The 25,587-nt window shown below is 53.1% G+C and overlaps 2 protein-coding genes across 2 annotated transcripts; both read left to right on the forward strand.

Annotated features, from left to right (window-relative positions):
• The first annotated feature begins 4,847 nt into the window (after window positions 1–4,847).
• On the forward strand, window positions 4,848–12,107 carry LOC141727143 (uncharacterized). The gene is made up of 13 exons (XM_074533045.1): window positions 4,848–5,017; window positions 5,423–5,610; window positions 6,552–6,727; window positions 7,027–7,149; window positions 7,571–7,630; window positions 8,114–8,258; window positions 8,940–9,003; window positions 9,638–9,686; window positions 9,996–10,108; window positions 10,367–10,484; window positions 11,256–11,355; window positions 11,637–11,833; window positions 11,931–12,107. The coding sequence occupies exons 1-13, from the start codon at window positions 4,848–4,850 to the stop codon at window positions 12,105–12,107; spliced, it is 1,680 nt and encodes a 559-aa protein (XP_074389146.1).
• Window positions 12,108–15,007: 2,900 nt separating this feature from the next.
• Window positions 15,008–22,267, forward strand: LOC141727144 (uncharacterized). Its single transcript, XM_074533046.1, has 13 exons — window positions 15,008–15,177; window positions 15,583–15,770; window positions 16,712–16,887; window positions 17,187–17,309; window positions 17,731–17,790; window positions 18,274–18,418; window positions 19,100–19,163; window positions 19,798–19,846; window positions 20,156–20,268; window positions 20,527–20,644; window positions 21,416–21,515; window positions 21,797–21,993; window positions 22,091–22,267. The coding sequence occupies exons 1-13, from the start codon at window positions 15,008–15,010 to the stop codon at window positions 22,265–22,267; spliced, it is 1,680 nt and encodes a 559-aa protein (XP_074389147.1).
• The last annotated feature ends 3,320 nt before the right edge of the window (window positions 22,268–25,587 follow it).

A 25,587-nucleotide genomic window follows, 5' to 3' on the forward strand; every position in this document is an offset into this window, starting at 1 on the left:
TGATGCCCTTTGGTCACTGGCAGAAAACAGAGCTGGGGATGATTTCTCTGCTGGTCTCCAGAGCGTGGGAGGAGGTGGAGCTGGTGTTCAATAGTCTCTTGTGGCACACGTAGCTTGGAGAGCAGCTGCAAAAACCTGGCTCAGGCCCTGGGGTGACAGAGGCTGTGCCCATTCTGTTTCTCCATGCCGTAGTTTTCTTCTTTCAGCTACCTGGTGGATGCGGAGCTCTGGCTGGCCATGGAGTTCATGGACGGCGGCACCTTGTTTGATGTGCTGAGGGCAGTGTACTTGGAGGAAGGACAGATAGGCGCTGTCTGTCGGGAGGTGAGGGATCCCACTTGTGCTTGCCCAAGCCTGCCCGGATGCTGCTTGTCAGCTGGAGCTTAAGGAGAGCCGAGATTTCTTGCTCTCACCCTTCTTTTGCTGCTGCTGCTGCTGCTGCTGCTGTCACGCCACACAGGAGAAGAAAGAGCATGGGAAGTGTAGTGCCTGCCGGTGCCTTCGCACTCCTCAGGCTCTGTCCTTGCACTCTTCCATCCTGTCTGTCCTCTGGCCTTGGTGCTCGCTGACTGGCTCAATTTCTCTTTCTTGCTCTTCTCAGCTTTGCCTGGGAATGTTTGCCTGGAGCCTGTCTGTCTGTCCTACATTGCTTGCCACTGGAAGGCAGCATGCGGGTGGCAGGATTTCAAGCTAAGGGCAAAGAGCTGTCCTCAGCTTCAAAGGATAGCATTGCAGCCTGGATGGTGATGCATTCTGGACCAGCTCGAATGTGCTGCTGTCACCAGCAGCTTCCTCTTCTGCTGCCACTAGGCTGCCCCAAAATTCTTTGCCGTGCCGCCTCCCAGCCAAAGGTGACGCGCTTCCTACCAAAGGCCGGTGGAACTTTTGCGAGCCCTGATGCCTTTGCTTGGAAATCTAGAAAAAACTTCCAAGAGTGTTGAAGCAGCAAGCTCTTCATGGTGACAGCAGCGTGATGTTTCGCCCTCGCTCACAATTCCCTGAGAAAGCCGCCAATCCCGTTGAGCTCTTTGCCTGCGGGTGGGATGAAATCAGATCCTGCACGTTAACTTTCCCTCCCTCCTTTTTCTCTCTCAGTGCCTGCAAGGACTGCATTTCCTTCATTCCCGCCAAGTCATCCACAGAGACATCAAAAGTTGCAACGTCCTGGTGGGCACGGACGGATCCGTCAAGTTGGGTGGGTGTCCCTGCTGGGCTGCAGCATGTCCAGCATATGCCGTGCGCTTGCATTTTGGTGACGGCCACTGGGGCAGAAGCGCGGCTTGGCCAGTGCGTGAATCGTCAGGGTGTTTTTGAAGCGGCCGATGCCTTATTTGGCTGGCTCCAGGCACGTGGAAGGAGAGCTCAGCTGCTTTTTCAGCTAGACTCAGCATGGCGTGGTCAGGCTTGGAGTGGGCAATGGTTTTGGCCGCTTTGCCAGTGGTAGCTGGCTTTGACAGGCTTTGTTTTTGTCCTCAGGTGACTTTGGCCTCTGTGCTCAGCTCAGCCCTGAGCACAGCAAGCGCAGCTCCAGCGTCGGCACTCCCAGCTGGATGGCACCGGAGGTGGTGAGAGGAGAAGCCTACGGCCCCAAAGTGGACATCTGGTCCCTGGGGATCATGGGGCTGGAAATGGTGGAAGGGGAAGCTCCTTACCAGCGGGAAGCCCGTCTCCGGGTAAGGTGCAGCTTAGCAAGAGGCCTCTGTGTGGAGAGAGCTGTGTGTGGCTAGCAAAGGAGCAGGTGGAGTGTCCTCTTGCATCCATGTGCTGTAGGTTTTTGAACTGATCGAAAGGAACGGGCCCCCAAAACTGCAGAACCCCAGGCACCACTCGGCTCTCCTGCGCGACTTCCTCCGCTGCTGCCTGCAGGCAGATGAGGACAGGCGCTGGTCTGCCCAGGAGCTCCTCCAGGTAAGAAAAAGCAAAGGGGCACAGAGCCCTGGCAGCTGAGGACACCTGCATGAAGGGATGAGGAGGAGGAGTGTGGGCCACGTGGCACAGAAAGCTGCCAGGACAGGAAGGCCCAGGGGAACATGCTGCCCTCGGTGCTCTTTGTGTGTCTTGCTGGTAGCCAGGGAATCCTGCTTGAGCCCGCCAGCATGTGATCCTGGAAAGTAAGAGTTCCTTTCTTTGTTCTTTTTCCTCTGGGCAGCATCCCTTCGTGACCTCAGGCCATCCTGCCTCCAGCCTGGCTGCTCTGATCATCTCAGCCAAGCGAGTGCAGGAAGACTGGAGAGGAGACACCTGCGCCTGAGGAGGCCCTGATGCCCCGCCAGCCGAGAGGAGGGAAAAGGGGATGTGTCATCTTTAGGCAGAGCATCAGCCATCCCCCGAGTTTGGAGAGGAGCTGTGCCGTAGATAGGAAACATGCTAGTGTAGATATTTGCTCAGTTTAGCTGTTAGGTTAGCTGCTAGGTTAGCTGTTAGGTTAGCTGCTAGGTTAGCTGTTAGGTTAGGTTGGGTAAGGTTAGGTTAGGTTAGTTTAGGTTAGGTTAGGTTGGGTTAGGTTAGGTTAGGTTAGATATGTTGTTAGGTTCAATTTAAAGCTTTGCTGTTTTTCTTTGTGCAAAAGATGAAAGTTTTAAAAAAATTAGGAAACATAAAGATCAACTTTTAAGGACTAGAGAATGTAGATAGCTTGGATAGTAGAGGATTGTTTAGCTTAGGATAGAGTGTTGTTAATTTAGGGAAGCTTTGAAGTAGAAATGAAAGAATTGTCATAATAAGAATTAAGCAGTGAGAGGAAAAGCTGGGCTGCAGCAGAACTGGAGCCTGCAGGCGCTCCAAGCTGTCAGCCTGAGCAGGCCACGTGCAGGACAGAATGATGAAGATGGAGAAGCAGCGAGGGGATACTTTGTTTCAGCCTGAGTGTTAATAAAAGTCAAAACTACCCAGAGTGTTGGAAGACTCCCTTCCTTGCCAGGCTAAGTGGACAGTCCCTTTCAGAGGCCCAAAGAACATAGTGAGGTAAGCAGCTTTGCTTACCTCAAGTGTGGCATGCCTGTGGGAAGCTGAGAGACCTAGAGGTAATGAACACCAGCTAATGAGCTCCCATTCAGGACAACACTAGGAGGCAGATGTGCAGTCCTTTCTGGGCCTCTTGTCTTGAAGATCTTGTCAGGCTGATCAGCAGCAATCACCATTTTGTTGCCACCCTCCTCTCACTATGTCACCTGTGGGATGGAATGGCATTCTCACAGCGGCATCTGGCATTTCCTCCCTGCTTCTCTTTTCCCCCCTTTTCACCCCAGACCCCCAGGGACCTTCCGGGCAAGCCTCATCCCCCACAGGGGTGTGCAACCACCAGTGTCGCCCGCCGAGCCCCATTCCCACTCTGCTGCCTGCTTTGCCTTTTCCCTCATCTGGGCCAGCCTGCTGTTGCCAGGTGTTGGAAACATGCACACAGCATAGCACACCTGGCATTGAGCAATTTGATGCAGGAGTCCCTGCTGAGCACGGCTCCCCAGCCTGGCCCTTTTGCCACCCAGCTGTGGCTCCATTTCGCCTCCATCTGCTGGCATACCCACTGTGAGGGACTGCTCAGGGACTGGATGCTCCTTGAAAGTTGCCCACAGGCCTGATTTCCACGCCTCCCCATTCCTCCTACCCCTAAGGCTGCCTCAGCCTTCTGAACACAATTTTGCTTACTCTAATGGCTTCCTGTGCTTTACTTCATACTGTAAGCAGAAGTACACCGTTTTGATTGTCTTTCTTCTAAAATGAATAAAAATAAGTTGGAAATACCCCTAGATTTTGCCATTTCAAACTTGAGGCAAGTGCAAAAAGTAGAGAAGCTTTCTGTGCAGCTTTTCAGTTAATTTCGGGTCTCCTTCCTCTTCACTCACTTTCAGCATATCTGTTGATTTTCCTTTGCTCTCATCTTTTAAGCTTCATCCCTTGTCTATCGATCTGCAAAAATAGCTTGTAAACCCGACGCAAATTTACTATCCTTTCTATTTTTCCTCTTCTGCAAAAGCTGAGGCTCGCGTGATCCTCTCCTGTGATCTAAACTTTGATTCCCATCTTGGCTCTGGCTAAGAGCAGAACAAATGTAATTTATTTCCTGCTAGTATGACCTGCTAGCAAAGGTCACATTTAGAGCTAAGCTTGATGCTTCTCTGCCTCCGGTGAATACACATCTTTGTGTCCAGGCCTGGTGACTTCCAGGAGCACCTGGAAGCTACTGCCAAGGACAAAAGTCTCACTCTTGCTGGTTTGGACACTGATTTGTTGGTAGGATTTTGATCTACGCCGACAGTGATCTACAGGAACTGGATCCTTGACACAAAGCGCCTTCAAGCAACATTTCTAAGCATAGTGGGCAATGAAGGCCAGATACTAATGAGTTGTGGTTTGTTTTAACTCTGTCTAACATATGGTACACTATCCCAAACCATGTTATTTTTGAGTGTTTCAGGCATTTCAAACTTAGGTTTATTCTTGTCAACACTTTTCTTTCCTCCCTTCAGAAATCTGCATGTCCAGGTACTAATTTCTTTCTCAGCTTGTTGAAAAGTTACCAGTCAGACAAGACTTGTTTCTTGACCCAGAGATGGGGCAAGCGTCACCGTTAGGCCGGACGTGGCATACACACGTGATCAGGGTCCAAGAAGAAAAAAAGGTTTGTTTTTATTATTCTGCATCTTCTCCAGCTTATACACTCTTAACAAAGCGTGATCTCAAGTCACTAACTACATCAAAATAACTGCTTCTATCCATTGGTGCAAAGCAATTAACTTCAATATAACTGGCAAAAGTTTTACAGAAATTTATAAGGCACGTATGCACATCTACTTAGGCACCTAGTCTAGCGTACCCAAATTTTCCTGTATCTCTTCTAATGGGTTTCCATGCTGACGGCCTTGTCTTCTTCCTTGCTACGGATACACTCAAAAACCATCAACTGCTTTTTCTTCCATGAACTTGGCTTTGCTTGCAGGCCAGCTGCCAAGCCCCTCCATAGGTCAGCATGCACCCGCGTGCTCAAGGAGCAACTGCAGCCTACAGTAGTCCTGGAAATGTATGATCTTTGCTTCGTTTGCCATCTAAATGTCACTGAAGAAGATAGGCTTTTTTAAACCAGCTAGGATGCCACCTAGAAGAAACAGACTTGCTTTCAGTCAAAGCTTTTGGGAGCAAAAGTCATGTTTGCTTGCATTGCTTGGATGCCGCTTGGATTGGCGCATTTTCTGAGCTCCCCTGGGATGCCTTGAGCACTGCCTTTGTGAGTGAGGAGAATTTCCCAGGCTTTTCTTTTGCATTAGCCGTAGAGAAGGTTGTCTTGTTGGGCACAAGAAAGCCACAGAGCAGCTGCCATTGTGAGGTCAAGCCAGAGGTGCCACGTCACAGTGCTGTCAGCACAGCGTTGTCCCGGTGCGCGCCAGGCCTGGTGGTCCAGAGCAGCTCTTCCGCTGGCTCCCTGCAGGAGGATCCTTGTGCTCAAGGAGCTCTCAGCAGACGGCCTGCACCCTGAGAGGAGTCTTGGCTTTCCCTTGGGTGGCACTCAGCGTGCAAACGCGCACAGCGCTGCCAAAATGATCGGGCAAGTCTGTGCCGCCATTTGCACCGTCTTTTCTGTTGTCTATTCTGGCTACTACCTGACCCAGCTGACTCGTAAGTGAAGGTTTCTCCTGGGGCTGGCATCACCCGACTTTTGCTTGCCTCTGCCCTTTATGCTCCACCAGTGGCCCAGCTTCTTTGGGAACAAAATGGCCGTGAAGATGCCACCGCTTTGGGCAATGTCCTGCCAGCAGCATCAGCTGCAAAGGGGGCATCCGTACTGGGGGGCGCATGCAGAGTATTTGCCATGCAACCTGCGGCGGTTGCCTTCCCTCCCCGGGAGAGTGCGCGGCAGCGGAGTCTGTCATTTCCTCAGCTTGCTGCTTCAAGCAAGACAAGCTGCAAATTGCAGACTCTGAGGGGAGATCCTCAGAAGTACTTCTACCAACTCAGTGCTTCTCTCCAGGAGTGAAGGAAAGCACCTTTTGCTCCATATTCTGCTCCTTAGAGGCCTTGGCTGCATGACTTGAGCCTTTGATGCTGTGCCAAGCCTGCCATTGCCTTGGCCATGCAGCACAAACTGCAGTGCAGGGAGGGTTTGCTGCTGAGCCCAGCAGCTGTTCCTGGGCTGCTTCAGCAGGGAGCTGCCACAGGGAAGGGACCCTTTGTGCAAGCTTTGCTGGGCTATCATCTTCAGCCAAGGGATGGGAATTAGGGCATGCCATTTAAAAGAATCTATATGGAAAATGCAGGAAAGGGAAGAGGGAAATGCAGCTTGAGCTGTTGGGCACAAGAGAAGCTCAAAGTTTTCAAGAGCAGCGGGCATTTCCAGCACCGTCTTCCTATTTGTCTCTTGGCAAAAGAGGCCCAAATGTAGACAGAGGCTCCTCTAGCGTCCTCGTTGTTCTCTTGCTTGCTGTGGGACAGAGCTGTTGCTCCTGGAGGCATGCTGGGAAAGGGAAATGCTCTGTGTTGGGACTGCCTTGTGCTGTGGGAGTGGCCAGCACAGGCACTTTTCTAAGGGCCTCTGGTTCCTTTTGCCTTGCTGGCTGCAGGTCACCTGACACGCGGATGGAGACAAGCCTGTCCTTTGGTGAGTGGCAAAGAAGCTGCGACCTTGCTGGCGTGTGAGAATTGTGCAGCAATTCTGCCAGCTTGGCCTGTTGCAGCCGAGTGTGGAGTGCCGGCGTGGGAGGCTGAAGGAAAGGCCAGCTGCCCGGTGGCATCAGCAGTAGCAAAGGGAGCACTGGCTGTTTGCCAATTTTCCAGTGAAGAGCCTTTCAAGAGATGAAAGGCAAATGGGACAGCTCCAAGGCATCTTGCTGCTTCTAGGCAGCAGGGAAGCTCAAATGCAGAGCAAGATGGAGTAGCAGCTCATTCAGCCAACTTCCTCGTGTTTGCGTGACTCCCAGGCCCACTTGTATCAAAGTCAATGATTTGCCTTTCTTCTGGCTCCTTTCCCAGCTCAGTAGAAAGCAGCTCCTAAGGCAATGGCTTTTGCCCACCTCTCTCACTTCTGTCTGCCTGCAGGGCACAACAGCAGGGTCAGCAGCTCCTCTGGCTTCCTCTGTCATTGAGGAAGAGGCTGAAGAGGAGCAAAGGAAGATGAAGCCTACGGCCGCTGTCCCTTCACAGCCTGAACTTGCAGAGCCAGTAAGTGACAGCTGAGCTTGGCGCTGCCTTTGGTGCAGGGCCAGGCTACCCGTTTTGGAGCAGCCCTTGTTGCTCGTGGCTGAAGATGCTGGCGGCCGTGTGCCTGCTGTGACGTAGTGCTGCTTCAGGCAAGCCGGGGAGCCCTGGCCAATGGGTTCTGAAGTTTGACATTTAAGCTGGGATGCTGAGAGGGATGCGCCAGAGTGTCTCTCGGGATCAGACAAGAGGCAGCATTCAGTGACTCTCAGTGTAGGAGTCAGCCCCTTGTGGCCGTTGTCAGTGCAGGCTGCCTGTGGTCAGCGCACAGCGCGGCCCAAATTCACAGTTGACAGACTTGCAGGGCACCTGAGAGACACCGGCCCCTGGAAGGGACCTGCCCTCTCCGTGGACTAATTAGCTTCAGGCTGTGCTTCACTTGCAGCCGGTCAGAGCAGAGTTTGGAGAGGAGAATCTTCGGCAGCCCTGCAATGTAAAAGGGCGGGTGGGTCTGGGCAGGGCTGGAAGGCGGCTCCCAAGGGCCGCTCCCTAAAGGCTGCCATGGAGAGGGGAAATCCGTGAAACAGATCAGAGAAGGGACCCGCTGCGGGCTTCTGAGCAGGCCGCTGCGTGCCAACTCCGGGCTGACGTCATTGCCCAGGAAAAGACAGGAGGAAGAAAGCAGCAAGGCTCTGGGGCCCTGCTCTGATTTCTTTGGGGATCTTGGCAGCCGCATGGATACCTTGTTGCCAGTGTCTTGCAGAAAAGCTGAACACGTGGAGCACGGAGGTGGTCGGGAGGGGCTGGATGCAAGTAGCCTTTGGGCTTCTCCCGAAGGTGCCTTTGAGAAGGGGACATGGGAAACGGCCCAGCTGGAGAGGCCTGGCCGTGGCTGGCAGCACCTTCCCAAGGCCCTGCTTTTGCCGTGCGCTTAGGGGGGGCACGTGTGCCAGCCACCCTTCTGACGGGCAATCCTTTCTTGTCACAGCGCAAGACAGGCTCTGCCATTCCACCTGGTGCCGCCGGACCAGCATGGCCTGCAGCAGCCAGCTCAACCCCCGCTGCCGGCACTTCCTGCAGCAGTGCAGCCCAGCAGCCCGAGATGAGGGAGGAGCAGGGCCTGAAGACTCTGAGTACGTCCGGTGCATTTCTTGTCTTCCAGAGCAGGGCGTTGTGCGCGTGTCTGGGTGTAGGCTGTGGCAGATGCTGCCCCTCGGTCTCAGAGGCACTTAGGCCTCTCTGCAGAAGGTGTTGTTGTGCTCTGAGGCAGCGCGGCAGCGCTCAGGGAGTCCCTGCTGCCTGTGAGGGCGGCTGGGCCTGGCTTGGCCCTGCCTGGGCTGCCTTCTGGGCCAAAGACAAAAGCAGAGATTGTTTCTGCTTGAGCAGAAGGCTGGCACCTAGCGGGTGACTATTGCCCAGGGAGCTGTCTGGCCCCAGCTGCTTTCTGGCTCTGCTTCTTACTCCTCCTCCGGCCCAGACAATTTGTGCCCCTGGCAGTGGACGCGCCAATGATGCTGGGTGTGACTGCAGAGGCTGCAAAGGCCCTTGGTTACCTCTTAGGGCCCCCTTCTTAAGGGCACATCATTTTGGCTTATGGCGTGGGATGCTGCTCTTGAAAGAAATCAAGGCCCTCTTGGAAAGGCCACCTGATGAAAGGTGGAGAAGATGGCCCTCCCACTGGCTGGTCTCAGCAGCTGGAGGCCGAGGGACCGCAAAGGGCCCAGAGGCGCGGGCAGTGGGGCTGCCTTTGGGACGCTCTGGGCAGCGGCGTCTCTGTGTGCGAGTGAGCGCCCTGCACTGCTTTTGTCTTTCAGGGAGCATCGTGAGTCCGGGCCGGCCAACGGGCAAATACACGGCATTTGAGGAACTCGGGCGAGGGTAAGCGTGATGTCAGCTCGTTTTACAAAAGTGTGGGCCCGGTCTTTGGCGGGTGCAATATCAAGCGTGAAGTCAGGCAAGCTCCAGTCCGGGTCAGGCTCTGGCTTGACCTCGTGTCACCTGCCCGGACTGCTCGGTCAGAGCAATCCAAAGGCCTCGTCAAAGACAAGTTGATGCTGGCAGTGTCTTGCTTGCAGCAGTGATGAGCAGGAGCTGGGAATACACCTGGCCCTGCAGCTTTCTGGCCTGAAAGAGCACCTTGCCATCCAAGAAAGGTCAGATTGTCAAGGACGGTCTTCTGACTCCAATTGTTCTCCCTTTTTTGACACACACATGCATGCACACCCGCACAAGGAGAGACTTCCCCTTAGGTTCTGAAATGACCTGGCAGGGCGTGCGCCTTGGAGATTTCCAGCGGCCCTTGGTCTTCATGCTGCACCTTAGTGCTCCCTTGGACAGCCTGCCCCGCATGGCAGAGGGCTCACGGGCTGACGTGCTGTTGGCCGAAGAGATGCTGCAGCCAGGCATTTTTTCTAAGGAAGGCGTCCAGGCAGCCTGGGGAGATCTGCTGCCTGGCCTTGCTTTCACTGCCAAAGGGATAAAGGTCTCTTTCTGCTGCTTTTTGTCTTTCTAGGGGGTTTGGAGCTGTTTATAAAGCCCTTGACACCAGCAGCGGACAACAGGTAAAGTGCCAAGAGCCCCATGCCATTTTGCAGCTCTGGAGCGCTTTGCCCGCTGCTGTCAGCTCTGCTTGGAGCTTTGGGTGGCAGCTCCATGTCTGCAGCAGAGGCTGTTCCTCTGAAATACAGTCTAGGCTCAGGGGGCAGAATGCATTTGGGATGGCTTTTGGTGCTTCTGCTAAGCTCTGCTGTCTAGTGACAAGGCCCTTTGGCCCAGCGTGCTGCCTCATTGCACCAGCACTCGCTCCGTGCTCCTTGTGATCTCGAGCAGGGTGCGTCTTCTCAAGGTACCGGTGGCCAATGTCATTGCAGGTGGCAATCAAGATCATGTCACTCCAGGAGGAGATGTCCGAGGAGCTGGCTGCCAATGAAATCCTGGCCATGAGGGACAACAGGAGTCCCAATATCGTTACCTACTTAGACAGGTTGGCATATTCTGGGTTCAATATAGCTTTAGCTGGTGCAAGCACAAAGAGACGATGCCCTTTGGTCACTGGCAGAAAACAGAGCTGGGGATGATTTCTCTGCTGGTCTCCAGAGCGTGGGAGGAGGTGGAGCTGGTGTTCAATAGTCTCTTGTGGCACACGTAGCTTGGAGAGCAGCTGCAAAAACCTGGCTCAGGCCCTGGGGTGACAGAGGCTGTGCCCATTCTGTTTCTCCATGCCGTAGTTTTCTTCTTTCAGCTACCTGGTGGATGCGGAGCTCTGGCTGGCCATGGAGTTCATGGACGGCGGCACCTTGTTTGATGTGCTGAGGGCAGTGTACTTGGAGGAAGGACAGATAGGCGCTGTCTGTCGGGAGGTGAGGGATCCCACTTGTGCTTGCCCAAGCCTGCCCGGATGCTGCTTGTCAGCTGGAGCTTAAGGAGAGCCGAGATTTCTTGCTCTCACCCTTCTTTTGCTGCTGCTGCTGCTGCTGCTGCTGTCACGCCACACAGGAGAAGAAAGAGCATGGGAAGTGTAGTGCCTGCCGGTGCCTTCGCACTCCTCAGGCTCTGTCCTTGCACTCTTCCATCCTGTCTGTCCTCTGGCCTTGGTGCTCGCTGACTGGCTCAATTTCTCTTTCTTGCTCTTCTCAGCTTTGCCTGGGAATGTTTGCCTGGAGCCTGTCTGTCTGTCCTACATTGCTTGCCACTGGAAGGCAGCATGCGGGTGGCAGGATTTCAAGCTAAGGGCAAAGAGCTGTCCTCAGCTTCAAAGGATAGCATTGCAGCCTGGATGGCGATGCATTCTGGACCAGCTCAAATGTGCTGCTGTCACCAGCAGCTTCCTCTTCTGCTGCCACTAGGCTGCCCCAAAATTCTTTGCCGTGCTGCCTCCCAGCCAAAGGTGACGCGCTTCCTACCAAAGGCCGGTGGAACTTTTGCGAGTCCTGATGCCTTTTCTTGGAAATCTAGAAAAAACTTCCAAGAGTGTTGAAGCAGCAAGCTCTTCATGGTGACAGCAGCGTGATGTTTCGCCCTCGCTCACAATTCCCTGAGAAAGCCGCCAATCCCGTTGAGCTCTTTGCCTGCGGGTGGGATGAAATCAGATCCTGCACGTTAACTTTCCCTCCCTCCTTTTTCTCTCTCAGTGCCTGCAAGGACTGCATTTCCTTCATTCCCGCCAAGTCATCCACAGAGACATCAAAAGTTGCAACGTCCTGGTGGGCACGGACGGATCCGTCAAGTTGGGTGGGTGTCCCTGCTGGGCTGCAGCATGTCCAGCATATGCCGTGCGCTTGCATTTTGGTGACGGCCACTGGGGCAGAAGCGCGGCTTGGCCAGTGCGTGAATCGTCAGGGTGTTTTTGAAGCGGCCGATGCCTTATTTGGCTGGCTCCAGGCACGTGGAAGGAGAGCTCAGCTGCTTTTTCAGCTAGACTCAGCATGGCGTGGTCAGGCTTGGAGTGGGCAATGGTTTTGGCCGCTTTGCCAGTGGTAGCTGGCTTTGACAGGCTTTGTTTTTGTCCTCAGGTGACTTTGGCCTCTGTGCTCAGCTCAGCCCTGAGCACAGCAAGCGCAGCTCCAGCGTCGGCACTCCCAGCTGGATGGCACCGGAGGTGGTGAGAGGAGAAGCCTACGGCCCCAAAGTGGACATCTGGTCCCTGGGGATCATGGGGCTGGAAATGGTGGAAGGGGAAGCTCCTTACCAGCGGGAAGCCCGTCTCCGGGTAAGGTGCAGCTTAGCAAGAGGCCTCTGTGTGGAGAGAGCTGTGTGTGGCTAGCAAAGGAGCAGGTGGAGTGTCCTCTTGCATCCATGTGCTGTAGGTTTTTGAACTGATCGAAAGGAACGGGCCCCCAAAACTGCAGAACCCCAGGCACCACTCGGCTCTCCTGCGCGACTTCCTCCGCTGCTGCCTGCAGGCAGATGAGGACAGGCGCTGGTCTGCCCAGGAGCTCCTCCAGGTAAGAAAAAGCAAAGGGGCACAGAGCCCTGGCAGCTGAGGACACCTGCATGAAGGGATGAGGAGGAGGAGTGTGGGCCACGTGGCACAGAAAGCTGCCAGGACAGGAAGGCCCAGGGGAACATGCTGCCCTCGGTGCTCTTTGTGTGTCTTGCTGGTAGCCAGGGAATCCTGCTTGAGCCCGCCAGCATGTGATCCTGGAAAGTAAGAGTTCCTTTCTTTGTTCTTTTTCCTCTGGGCAGCATCCCTTCGTGACCTCAGGCCATCCTGCCTCCAGCCTGGCTGCTCTGATCATCTCAGCCAAGCGAGTGCAGGAAGACTGGAGAGGAGACACCTGCGCCTGAGGAGGCCCTGATGCCCCGCCAGCCGAGAGGAGGGAAAAGGGGATGTGTCATCTTTAGGCAGAGCATCAGCCATCCCCCGAGTTTGGAGAGGAGCTGTGCCGTAGATAGGAAACATGCTAGTGTAGATATTTGCTCAGTTTAGCTGTTAGGTTAGCTGCTAGGTTAGCTGTTAGGTTAGCTGCTAGGTTAGCTGTTAGGTTAGGTTGGGTAAGGTTAGGTTAGGTTAGTTTAGGTTAGGTTAGGTTGGGTTAGGTTAGGTTAGGTTAGATATGTTGTTAGGTTCAATTTAAAGCTTTGCTGTTTTTCTTTGTGCAAAAGATGAAAGTTTTAAAAAAATTAGGAAACATAAAGATCAACTTTTAAGGACTAGAGAATGTAGATAGCTTGGATAGTAGAGGATTGTTTAGCTTAGGATAGAGTGTTGTTAATTTAGGGAAGCTTTGAAGTAGAAATGAAAGAATTGTCATAATAAGAATTAAGCAGTGAGAGGAAAAGCTGGGCTGCAGCAGAACTGGAGCCTGCAGGCGCTCCAAGCTGTCAGCCTGAGCAGGCCACGTGCAGGACAGAATGATGAAGATGGAGAAGCAGCGAGGGGATACTTTGTTTCAGCCTGAGTGTTAATAAAAGTCAAAACTACCCAGAGTGTTGGAAGACTCCCTTCCTTGCCAGGCTAAGTGGACAGTCCCTTTCAGAGGCCCAAAGAACATAGTGAGGTAAGCAGCTTTGCTTACCTCAAGTGTGGCATGCCTGTGGGAAGCTGAGAGACCTAGAGGTAATGAACACCAGCTAATGAGCTCCCATTCAGGACAACACTAGGAGGCAGATGTGCAGTCCTTTCTGGGCCTCTTGTCTTGAAGATCTTGTCAGGCTGATCAGCAGCAATCACCATTTTGTTGCCACCCTCCTCTCACTATGTCACCTGTGGGATGGAATGGCATTCTCACAGCGGCATCTGGCATTTCCTCCCTGCTTCTCTTTTCCCCCCTTTTCACCCCAGACCCCCAGGGACCTTCCGGGCAAGCCTCATCCCCCACAGGGGTGTGCAACCACCAGTGTCGCCCGCCGAGCCCCATTCCCACTCTGCTGCCTGCTTTGCCTTTTCCCTCATCTGGGCCAGCCTGCTGTTGCCAGGTGTTGGAAACATGCACACAGCATAGCACACCTGGCATTGAGCAATTTGATGCAGGAGTCCCTGCTGAGCACGGCTCCCCAGCCTGGCCCTTTTGCCACCCAGCTGTGGCTCCATTTCGCCTCCATCTGCTGGCATACCCACTGTGAGGGACTGCTCAGGGACTGGATGCTCCTTGAAAGTTGCCCACAGGCCTGATTTCCACGCCTCCCCATTCCTCCTACCCCTAAGGCTGCCTCAGCCTTCTGAACACAATTTTGCTTACTCTAATGGCTTCCTGTGCTTTACTTCATACTGTAAGCAGAAGTACACCGTTTTGATTGTCTTTCTTCTAAAATGAATAAAAATAAGTTGGAAATACCCCTAGATTTTGCCATTTCAAACTTGAGGCAAGTGCAAAAAGTAGAGAAGCTTTCTGTGCAGCTTTTCAGTTAATTTCGGGTCTCCTTCCTCTTCACTCACTTTCAGCATATCTGTTGATTTTCCTTTGCTCTCATCTTTTAAGCTTCATCCCTTGTCTATCGATCTGCAAAAATAGCTTGTAAACCCGACGCAAATTTACTATCCTTTCTATTTTTCCTCTTCTGCAAAAGCTGAGGCTCGCGTGATCCTCTCCTGTGATCTAAACTTTGATTCCCATCTTGGCTCTGGCTAAGAGCAGAACAAATGTAATTTATTTCCTGCTAGTATGACCTGCTAGCAAAGGTCACATTTAGAGCTAAGCTTGATGCTTCTCTGCCTCCGGTGAATACACATCTTTGTGTCCAGGCCTGGTGACTTCCAGGAGCACCTGGAAGCTACTGCCAAGGACAAAAGTCTCACTCTTGCTGGTTTGGACACTGATTTGTTGGTAGGATTTTGATCTACGCCGACAGTGATCTACAGGAACTGGATCCTTGACACAAAGCGCCTTCAAGCAACATTTCTAAGCATAGTGGGCAATGAAGGCCAGATACTAATGAGTTGTGGTTTGTTTTAACTCTGTCTAACATATGGTACACTATCCCAAACCATGTTATTTTTGAGTGTTTCAGGCATTTCAAACTTAGGTTTATTCTTGTCAACACTTTTCTTTCCTCCCTTCAGAAATCTGCATGTCCAGGTACTAATTTCTTTCTCAGCTTGTTGAAAAGTTACCAGTCAGACAAGACTTGTTTCTTGACCCAGAGATGGGGCAAGCGTCACCGTTAGGCCGGACGTGGCATACACACGTGATCAGGGTCCAAGAAGAAAAAAAGGTTTGTTTTTATTATTCTGCATCTTCTCCAGCTTATACACTCTTAACAAAGCGTGATCTCAAGTCACTAACTACATCAAAATAACTGCTTCTATCCATTGGTGCAAAGCAATTAACTTCAATATAACTGGCAAAAGTTTTACAGAAATTTATAAGGCACGTATGCACATCTACTTAGGCACCTAGTCTAGCGTACCCAAATTTTCCTGTATCTCTTCTAATGGGTTTCCATGCTGACGGCCTTGTCTTCTTCCTTGCTACGGATACACTCAAAAACCATCAACTGCTTTTTCTTCCATGAACTTGGCTTTGCTTGCAGGCCAGCTGCCAAGCCCCTCCATAGGTCAGCATGCACCCGCGTGCTCAAGGAGCAACTGCAGCCTACAGTAGTCCTGGAAATGTATGATCTTTGCTTCGTTTGCCATCTAAATGTCACTGAAGAAGATAGGCTTTTTTAAACCAGCTAGGATGCCACCTAGAAGAAACAGACTTGCTTTCAGTCAAAGCTTTTGGGAGCAAAAGTCATGTTTGCTTGCATTGCTTGGATGCCGCTTGGATTGGCGCATTTTCTGAGCTCCCCTGGGATGCCTTGAGCACTGCCTTTGTGAGTGAGGAGAATTTCCCAGGCTTTTCTTTTGCATTAGCCGTAGAGAAGGTTGTCTTGTTGGGCACAAGAAAGCCACAGAGCAGCTGCCATTGTGAGGTCAAGCCAGAGGTGCCACGTCACAGTGCTGTCAGCACAGCGTTGTCCCGGTGCGCGCCAGGCCTGGTGGTCCAGAGCAGCTCTTCCGCTGGCTCCCTGCAGGAGGATCCTTGTGCTCAAGGAGCTCTCAGCAGACGGCCTGCACCCTGAGAGGAGTCTTGGCTTTCCCTTGGGTGGCACTCAGCGTGCAAACGCGCACAGCGCTGCCAAAATGATCGGGCAAGTCTGTGCCGCCATTTGCACCGTCTTTTCTGTTGTCTATTCTGGCTACTACCTGACCCAGCTGACTCGTAAGTGAAGGTTTCTCCTGGGGCTGGCATCACCCGACTTTTGCTTGCCTCTGCCCTTTATGCTCCACCAGTGGCCCAGCTTCTTTGGGAACAAAATGGCCGTGAAGATGCCACCGCTTTGGGCAATGTCCTGCCAGCAGCATCAGCTGCAAAGGGGGCATCCGTACTGGGGGGCGCATGCAGAGTATTTGCCATGCAACCTGCGGCGGTTGCCTTCCCTCCCCGGGAGAGTGCGCGGCAGCGGAGTCTGTCATTTCCTCAGCTTGCTGCTTCAAGCAAGACAAGCTGCAAATTGCAGACTCTGAGGGGAGATCCTCAGAAGTACTTCTACCAACTCAGTGCTTCTCTCCAGGAGTGAAGGAAAGCACCTTTTGCTCCATATTCTGCCCCTTAGAGGCCTTGGCTGCATGACTTGAGCCTTTGATGCTGTGCCAAGCCTGCCATTGCCTTGGCCATGCAGCACAAACTGCAGTGCAGGGAGGGTTTGCTGCTGAGCCCAGCAGCTGTTCCTGGGCTGCTTCAGCAGGGAGCTGCCACAGGGAAGGGACCCTTTGTGCAAGCTTTGCTGGGCTATCATCTTCAGCCAAGGGATGGGAATTAGGGCATGCCATTTAAAAGAATCTATATGGAAAATGCAGGAAAGGGAAGAGGGAAATGCAGCTTGAGCTGTTGGGCACAAGAGAAGCTCAAAGTTTTCAAGAGCAGCGGGCATTTCCAGCACCGTCTTCCTATTTGTCTCTTGGCAAAAGAGGCCCAAATGTAGACAGAGGCTCCTCTAGCGTCCTCGTTGTTCTCTTGCTTGCTGTGGGACAGAGCTGTTGCTCCTGGAGGCATGCTGGGAAAGGGAAATGCTCTGTGTTGGGACTGCCTTGTGCTGTGGGAGTGGCCAGCACAGGCACTTTTCTAAGGGCCTCTGGTTCCTTTTGCCTTGCTGGCTGCAGGTCACCTGACACGCGGATGGAGACAAGCCTGTCCTTTGGTGAGTGGCAAAGAAGCTGCGACCTTGCTGGCGTGTGAGAATTGTGCAGCAATTCTGCCAGCTTGGCCTGTTGCAGCCGAGTGTGGAGTGCCGGCGTGGGAGGCTGAAGGAAAGGCCAGCTGCCCGGTGGCATCAGCAGTAGCAAAGGGAGCACTGGCTGTTTGCCGATTTTCCAGTGAAGAGCCTTTCAAGAGATGAAAGGCAAATGGGACAGCTCCAAGGCATCTTGCTGCTTCTAGGCAGCAGGGAAGCTCAAATGCAGAGCAAGATGGAGTAGCAGCTCATTCAGCCAACTTCCTCGTGTTTGCGTGACTCCCAGGCCCACTTGTATCAAAGTCAATGATTTGCCTTTCTTCTGGCTCCTTTCCCAGCTCAGTAGAAAGCAGCTCCTAAGGCAATGGCTTTTGCCCACCTCTCTCACTTCTGTCTGCCTGCAGGGCACAACAGCAGGGTCAGCAGCTCCTCTGGCTTCCTCTGTCATTGAGGAAGAGGCTGAAGAGGAGCAAAGGAAGATGAAGCCTACGGCCGCTGTCCCTTCACAGCCTGAACTTGCAGAGCCAGTAAGTGACAGCTGAGCTTGGCGCTGCCTTTGGTGCAGGGCCAGGCTACCCGTTTTGGAGCAGCCCTTGTTGCTCGTGGCTGAAGATGCTGGCGGCCGTGTGCCTGCTGTGACGTAGTGCTGCTTCAGGCAAGCCGGGGAGCCCTGGCCAATGGGTTCTGAAGTTTGACATTTAAGCTGGGATGCTGAGAGGGATGCGCCAGAGTGTCTCTCGGGATCAGACAAGAGGCAGCATTCAGTGACTCTCAGTGTAGGAGTCAGCCCCTTGTGGCCGTTGTCAGTGCAGGCTGCCTGTGGTCAGCGCACAGCGCGGCCCAAATTCACAGTTGACAGACTTGCAGGGCACCTGAGAGACACCGGCCCCTGGAAGGGACCTGCCCTCTCCGTGGACTAATTAGCTTCAGGCTGTGCTTCACTTGCAGCCGGTCAGAGCAGAGTTTGGAGAGGAGAATCTTCGGCAGCCCTGCAATGTAAAAGGGCGGGTGGGTCTGGGCAGGGCTGGAAGGCGGCTCCCAAGGGCCGCTCCCTAAAGGCTGCCATGGAGAGGGGAAATCCGTGAAACAGATCAGAGAAGGGACCCGCTGCGGGCTTCTGAGCAGGCCGCTGCGTGCCAACTCCGGGCTGACGTCATTGCCCAGGAAAAGACAGGAGGAAGAAAGCAGCAAGGCTCTGGGGCCCTGCTCTGATTTCTTTGGGGATCTTGGCAGCCGCATGGATACCTTGTTGCCAGTGTCTTGCAGAAAAGCTGAACACGTGGAGCACGGAGGTGGTCGGGAGGGGCTGGATGCAAGTAGCCTTTGGGCTTCTCCCGAAGGTGCCTTTGAGAAGGGGACATGGGAAACGGCCCAGCTGGAGAGGCCTGGCCGTGGCTGGCAGCACCTTCCCAAGGCCCTGCTTTTGCCGTGCGCTTAGGGGGGGCACGTGTGCCAGCCACCCTTCTGACGGGCAATCCTTTCTTGTCACAGCGCAAGACAGGCTCTGCCATTCCACCTGGTGCCGCCGGACCAGCATGGCCTGCAGCAGCCAGCTCAACCCCCGCTGCCGGCACTTCCTGCAGCAGTGCAGCCCAGCAGCCCGAGATGAGGGAGGAGCAGGGCCTGAAGACTCTGAGTACGTCCGGTGCATTTCTTGTCTTCCAGAGCAGGGCGTTGTGCGCGTGTCTGGGTGTAGGCTGTGGCAGATGCTGCCCCTCGGTCTCAGAGGCACTTAGGCCTCTCTGCAGAAGGTGTTGTTGTGCTCTGAGGCAGCGCGGCAGCGCTCAGGGAGTCCCTGCTGCCTGTGAGGACGGCTGGGCCTGGCTTGGCCCTGCCTGGGCTGCCTTCTGGGCCAAAGACAAAAGCAGAGATTGTTTCTGCTTGAGCAGAAGGCTGGCACCTAGCGGGTGACTATTGCCCAGGGAGCTGTCTGGCCCCAGCTGCTTTCTGGCTCTGCTTCTTACTCCTCCTCCGGCCCAGACAATTTGTGCCCCTGGCAGTGGACGCGCCAATGATGCTGGGTGTGACTGCAGAGGCTGCAAAGGCCCTTGGTTACCTCTTAGGGCCCCCTTCTTAAGGGCACATCATTTTGGCTTATGGCGTGGGATGCTGCTCTTGAAAGAAATCAAGGCCCTCTTGGAAAGGCCACCTGATGAAAGGTGGAGAAGATGGCCCTCCCACTGGCTGGTCTCAGCAGCTGGAGGCCGAGGGACCGCAAAGGGCCCAGAGGCGCGGGCAGTGGGGCTGCCTTTGGGACGCTCTGGGCAGCGGCGTCTCTGTGTGCGAGTGAGCGCCCTGCACTGCTTTTGTCTTTCAGGGAGCATCGTGAGTCCGGGCCGGCCAACGGGCAAATACACGGCATTTGAGGAACTCGGGCGAGGGTAAGCGTGATGTCAGCTCGTTTTACAAAAGTGTGGGCCCGGTCTTTGGCGGGTGCAATATCAAGCGTGAAGTCAGGCAAGCTCCAGTCCGGGTCAGGCTCTGGCTTGACCTCGTGTCACCTGCCCGGACTGCTCGGTCAGAGCAATCCAAAGGCCTCGTCAAAGACAAGTTGATGCTGGCAGTGTCTTGCTTGCAGCAGTGATGAGCAGGAGCTGGGAATACACCTGGCCCTGCAGCTTTCTGGCCTGAAAGAGCACCTTGCCATCCAAGAAAGGTCAGATTGTCAAGGACGGTCTTCTGACTCCAATTGTTCTCCCTTTTTTGACACACACATGCATGCACACCCGCACAAGGAGAGACTTCCCCTTAGGTTCTGAAATGACCTGGCAGGGCGTGCGCCTTGGAGATTTCCAGCGGCCCTTGGTCTTCATGCTGCACCTTAGTGCTCCCTTGGACAGCCTGCCCCGCATGGCAGAGGGCTCACGGGCTGACGTGCTGTTGGCCGAAGAGATGCTGCAGCCAGGCATTTTTTCTAAGGAAGGCGTCCAGGCAGCCTGGGGAGATCTGCTGCCTGGCCTTGCTTTCACTGCCAAAGGGATAAAGGTCTCTTTCTGCTGCTTTTTGTCTTTCTAGGGGGTTTGGAGCTGTTTATAAAGCCCTTGACACCAGCAGCGGACAACAGGTAAAGTGCCAAGAGCCCCATGCCATTTTGCAGCTCTGGAGCGCTTTGCCCGCTGCTGTCAGCTCTGCTTGGAGCTTTGGGTGGCAGCTCCATGTCTGCAGCAGAGGCTGTTCCTCTGAAATACAGTCTAGGCTCAGGGGGCAGAATGCATTTGGGATGGCTTTTGGTGCTTCTGCTAAGCTCTGCTGTCTAGTGACAAGGCCCTTTGGCCCAGCGTGCTGCCTCATTGCACCAGCACTCGCTCCGTGCTCCTTGTGATCTCGAGCAGGGTGCGTCTTCTCAAGGTACCGGTGGCCAATGTCATTGCAGGTGGCAATCAAGATCATGTCACTCCAGGAGGAGATGTCCGAGGAGCTGGCTGCCAATGAAATCCTGGCCATGAGGGACAACAGGAGTCCCAATATCGTTACCTACTTAGACAGGTTGGCATATTCTGGGTTCAATATAGCTTTAGCTGGTGCAAGCACAAAGAGACGATGCCCTTTGGTCACTGGCAGAAAACAGAGCTGGGGATGATTTCTCTGCTGGTCTCCAGAGCGTGGGAGGAGGTGGAGCTGGTGTTCAATAGTCTCTTGTGGCACACGTAGCTTGGAGAGCAGCTGCAAAAACCTGGCTCAGGCCCTGGGGTGACAGAGGCTGTGCCCATTCTGTTTCTCCATGCCGTAGTTTTCTTCTTTCAGCTACCTGGTGGATGCGGAGCTCTGGCTGGCCATGGAGTTCATGGACGGCGGCACCTTGTTTGATGTGCTGAGGGCAGTGTACTTGGAGGAAGGACAGATAGGCGCTGTCTGTCGGGAGGTGAGGGATCCCACTTGTGCTTGCCCAAGCCTGCCCGGATGCTGCTTGTCAGCTGGAGCTTAAGGAGAGCCGAGATTTCTTGCTCTCACCCTTCTTTTGCTGCTGCTGCTGCTGCTGCTGCTGTCACGCCACACAGGAGAAGAAAGAGCATGGGAAGTGTAGTGCCTGCCGGTGCCTTCGCACTCCTCAGGCTCTGTCCTTGCACTCTTCCATCCTGTCTGTCCTCTGGCCTTGGTGCTCGCTGACTGGCTCAATTTCTCTTTCTTGCTCTTCTCAGCTTTGCCTGGGAATGTTTGCCTGGAGCCTGTCTGTCTGTCCTACATTGCTTGCCACTGGAAGGCAGCATGCGGGTGGCAGGATTTCAAGCTAAGGGCAAAGAGCTGTCCTCAGCTTCAAAGGATAGCATTGCAGCCTGGATGGCGATGCATTCTGGACCAGCTCAAATGTGCTGCTGTCACCAGCAGCTTCCTCTTCTGCTGCCACTAGGCTGCCCCAAAATTCTTTGCCGTGCTGCCTCCCAGCCAAAGGTGACGCGCTTCCTACCAAAGGCCGGTGGAACTTTTGCGAGTCCTGATGCCTTTTCTTGGAAATCTAGAAAAAACTTCCAAGAGTGTTGAAGCAGCAAGCTCTTCATGGTGACAGCAGCGTGATGTTTCGCCCTCGCTCACAATTCCCTGAGAAAGCCGCCAATCCCGTTGAGCTCTTTGCCTGCGGGTGGGATGAAATCAGATCCTGCACGTTAACTTTCCCTCCCTCCTTTTTCTCTCTCAGTGCCTGCAAGGACTGCATTTCCTTCATTCCCGCCAAGTCATCCACAGAGACATCAAAAGTTGCAACGTCCTGGTGGGCACGGACGGATCCGTCAAGTTGGGTGGGTGTCCCTGCTGGGCTGCAGCATGTCCAGCATATGCCGTGCGCTTGCATTTTGGTGACGGCCACTGGGGCAGAAGCGCGGCTTGGCCAGTGCGTGAATCGTCAGGGTGTTTTTGAAGCGGCCGATGCCTTATTTGGCTGGCTCCAGGCACGTGGAAGGAGAGCTCAGCTGCTTTTTCAGCTAGACTCAGCATGGCGTGGTCAGGCTTGGAGTGGGCAATGGTTTTGGCCGCTTTGCCAGTGGTAGCTGGCTTTGACAGGCTTTGTTTTTGTCCTCAGGTGACTTTGGCCTCTGTGCTCAGCTCAGCCCTGAGCACAGCAAGCGCAGCTCCAGCGTCGGCACTCCCAGCTGGATGGCACCGGAGGTGGTGAGAGGAGAAGCCTACGGCCCCAAAGTGGACATCTGGTCCCTGGGGATCATGGGGCTGGAAATGGTGGAAGGGGAAGCTCCTTACCAGCGGGAAGCCCGTCTCCGGGTAAGGTGCAGCTTAGCAAGAGGCCTCTGTGTGGAGAGAGCTGTGTGTGGCTAGCAAAGGAGCAGGTGGAGTGTCCTCTTGCATCCATGTGCTGTAGGTTTTTGAACTGATCGAAAGGAACGGGCCCCCAAAACTGCAGAACCCCAGGCACCACTCGGCTCTCCTGCGCGACTTCCTCCGCTGCTGCCTGCAGGCAGATGAGGACAGGCGCTGGTCTGCCCAGGAGCTCCTCCAGGTAAGAAAAAGCAAAGGGGCACAGAGCCCTGGCAGCTGAGGACACCTGCATGAAGGGATGAGGAGGAGGAGTGTGGGCCACGTGGCACAGAAAGCTGCCAGGACAGGAAGGCCCAGGGGAACATGCTGCCCTCGGTGCTCTTTGTGTGTCTTGCTGGTAGCCAGGGAATCCTGCTTGAGCCCGCCAGCATGTGATCCTGGAAAGTAAGAGTTCCTTTCTTTGTTCTTTTTCCTCTGGGCAGCATCCCTTCGTGACCTCAGGCCATCCTGCCTCCAGCCTGGCTGCTCTGATCATCTCAGCCAAGCGAGTGCAGGAAGACTGGAGAGGAGACACCTGCGCCTGAGGAGGCCCTGATGCCCCGCCAGCCGAGAGGAGGGAAAAGGGGATGTGTCATCTTTAGGCAGAGCATCAGCCATCCCCCGAGTTTGGAGAGGAGCTGTGCCGTAGATAGGAAACATGCTAGTGTAGATATTTGCTCAGTTTAGCTGTTAGGTTAGCTGCTAGGTTAGCTGTTAGGTTAGCTGCTAGGTTAGCTGTTAGGTTAGGTTGGGTAAGGTTAGGTTAGGTTAGTTTAGGTTAGGTTAGGTTGGGTTAGGTTAGGTTAGGTTAGATATGTTGTTAGGTTCAATTTAAAGCTTTGCTGTTTTTCTTTGTGCAAAAGATGAAAGTTTTAAAAAAATTAGGAAACATAAAGATCAACTTTTAAGGACTAGAGAATGTAGATAGCTTGGATAGTAGAGGATTGTTTAGCTTAGGATAGAGTGTTGTTAATTTAGGGAAGCTTTGAAGTAGAAATGAAAGAATTGTCATAATAAGAATTAAGCAGTGAGAGGAAAAGCTGGGCTGCAGCAGAACTGGAGCCTGCAGGCGCTCCAAGCTGTCAGCCTGAGCAGGCCACGTGCAGGACAGAATGATGAAGATGGAGAAGCAGCGAGGGGATACTTTGTTTCAGCCTGAGTGTTAATAAAAGTCAAAACTACCCAGAGTGTTGGAAGACTCCCTTCCTTGCCAGGCTAAGTGGACAGTCCCTTTCAGAGGCCCAAAGAACATAGTGAGGTAAGCAGCTTTGCTTACCTCAAGTGTGGCATGCCTGTGGGAAGCTGAGAGACCTAGAGGTAATGAACACCAGCTAATGAGCTCCCATTCAGGACAACACTAGGAGGCAGATGTGCAGTCCTTTCTGGGCCTCTTGTCTTGAAGATCTTGTCAGGCTGATCAGCAGCAATCACCATTTTGTTGCCACCCTCCTCTCACTATGTCACCTGTGGGATGGAATGGCATTCTCACAGCGGCATCTGGCATTTCCTCCCTGCTTCTCTTTTCCCCCCTTTTCACCCCAGACCCCCAGGGACCTTCCGGGCAAGCCTCATCCCCCACAGGGGTGTGCAACCACCAGTGTCGCCCGCCGAGCCCCATTCCCACTCTGCTGCCTGCTTTGCCTTTTCCCTCATCTGGGCCAGCCTGCTGTTGCCAGGTGTTGGAAACATGCACACAGCATAGCACACCTGGCATTGAGCAATTTGATGCAGGAGTCCCTGCTGAGCACGGCTCCCCAGCCTGGCCCTTTTGCCACCCAGCTGTGGCTCCATTTCGCCTCCATCTGCTGGCATACCCACTGTGAGGGACTGCTCAGGGACTGGATGCTCCTTGAAAGTTGCCCACAGGCCTGATTTCCACGCCTCCCCATTCCTCCTACCCCTAAGGCTGCCTCAGCCTTCTGAACACAATTTTGCTTACTCTAATGGCTTCCTGTGCTTTACTTCATACTGTAAGCAGAAGTACACCGTTTTGATTGTCTTTCTTCTAAAATGAATAAAAATAAGTTGGAAATACCCCTAGATTTTGCCATTTCAAACTTGAGGCAAGTGCAAAAAGTAGAGAAGCTTTCTGTGCAGCTTTTCAGTTAATTTCGGGTCTCCTTCCTCTTCACTCACTTTCAGCATATCTGTTGATTTTCCTTTGCTCTCATCTTTTAAGCTTCATCCCTTGTCTATCGATCTGCAAAAATAGCTTGTAAACCCGACGCAAATTTACTATCCTTTCTATTTTTCCTCTTCTGCAAAAGCTGAGGCTCGCGTGATCCTCTCCTGTGATCTAAACTTTGATTCCCATCTTGGCTCTGGCTAAGAGCAGAACAAATGTAATTTATTTCCTGCTAGTATGACCTGCTAGCAAAGGTCACATTTAGAGCTAAGCTTGATGCTTCTCTGCCTCCGGTGAATACACATCTTTGTGTCCAGGCCTGGTGACTTCCAGGAGCACCTGGAAGCTACTGCCAAGGACAAAAGTCTCACTCTTGCTGGTTTGGACACTGATTTGTTGGTAGGATTTTGATCTACGCCGACAGTGATCTACAGGAACTGGATCCTTGACACAAAGCGCCTTCAAGCAACATTTCTAAGCATAGTGGGCAATGAAGGCCAGATACTAATGAGTTGTGGTTTGTTTTAACTCTGTCTAACATATGGTACACTATCCCAAACCATGTTATTTTTGAGTGTTTCAGGCATTTCAAACTTAGGTTTATTCTTGTCAACACTTTTCTTTCCTCCCTTCAGAAATCTGCATGTCCAGGTACTAATTTCTTTCTCAGCTTGTTGAAAAGTTACCAGTCAGACAAGACTTGTTTCTTGACCCAGAGATGGGGCAAGCGTCACCGTTAGGCCGGACGTGGCATACACACGTGATCAGGGTCCAAGAAGAAAAAAAGGTTTGTTTTTATTATTCTGCATCTTCTCCAGCTTATACACTCTTAACAAAGCGTGATCTCAAGTCACTAACTACATCAAAATAACTGCTTCTATCCATTGGTGCAAAGCAATTAACTTCAATATAACTGGCAAAAGTTTTACAGAAATTTATAAGGCACGTATGCACATCTACTTAGGCACCTAGTCTAGCGTACCCAAATTTTCCTGTATCTCTTCTAATGGGTTTCCATGCTGACGGCCTTGTCTTCTTCCTTGCTACGGATACACTCAAAAACCATCAACTGCTTTTTCTTCCATGAACTTGGCTTTGCTTGCAGGCCAGCTGCCAAGCCCCTCCATAGGTCAGCATGCACCCGCGTGCTCAAGGAGCAACTGCAGCCTACAGTAGTCCTGGAAATGTATGATCTTTGCTTCGTTTGCCATCTAAATGTCACTGAAGAAGATAGGCTTTTTTAAACCAGCTAGGATGCCACCTAGAAGAAACAGACTTGCTTTCAGTCAAAGCTTTTGGGAGCAAAAGTCATGTTTGCTTGCATTGCTTGGATGCCGCTTGGATTGGCGCATTTTCTGAGCTCCCCTGGGATGCCTTGAGCACTGCCTTTGTGAGTGAGGAGAATTTCCCAGGCTTTTCTTTTGCATTAGCCGTAG

Source organism: Zonotrichia albicollis, chromosome Z (genome assembly GCF_047830755.1).
Source record: "Zonotrichia albicollis isolate bZonAlb1 chromosome Z, bZonAlb1.hap1, whole genome shotgun sequence".
Classification (NCBI taxonomy): Eukaryota; Metazoa; Chordata; class Aves; order Passeriformes; family Passerellidae; genus Zonotrichia; species Zonotrichia albicollis.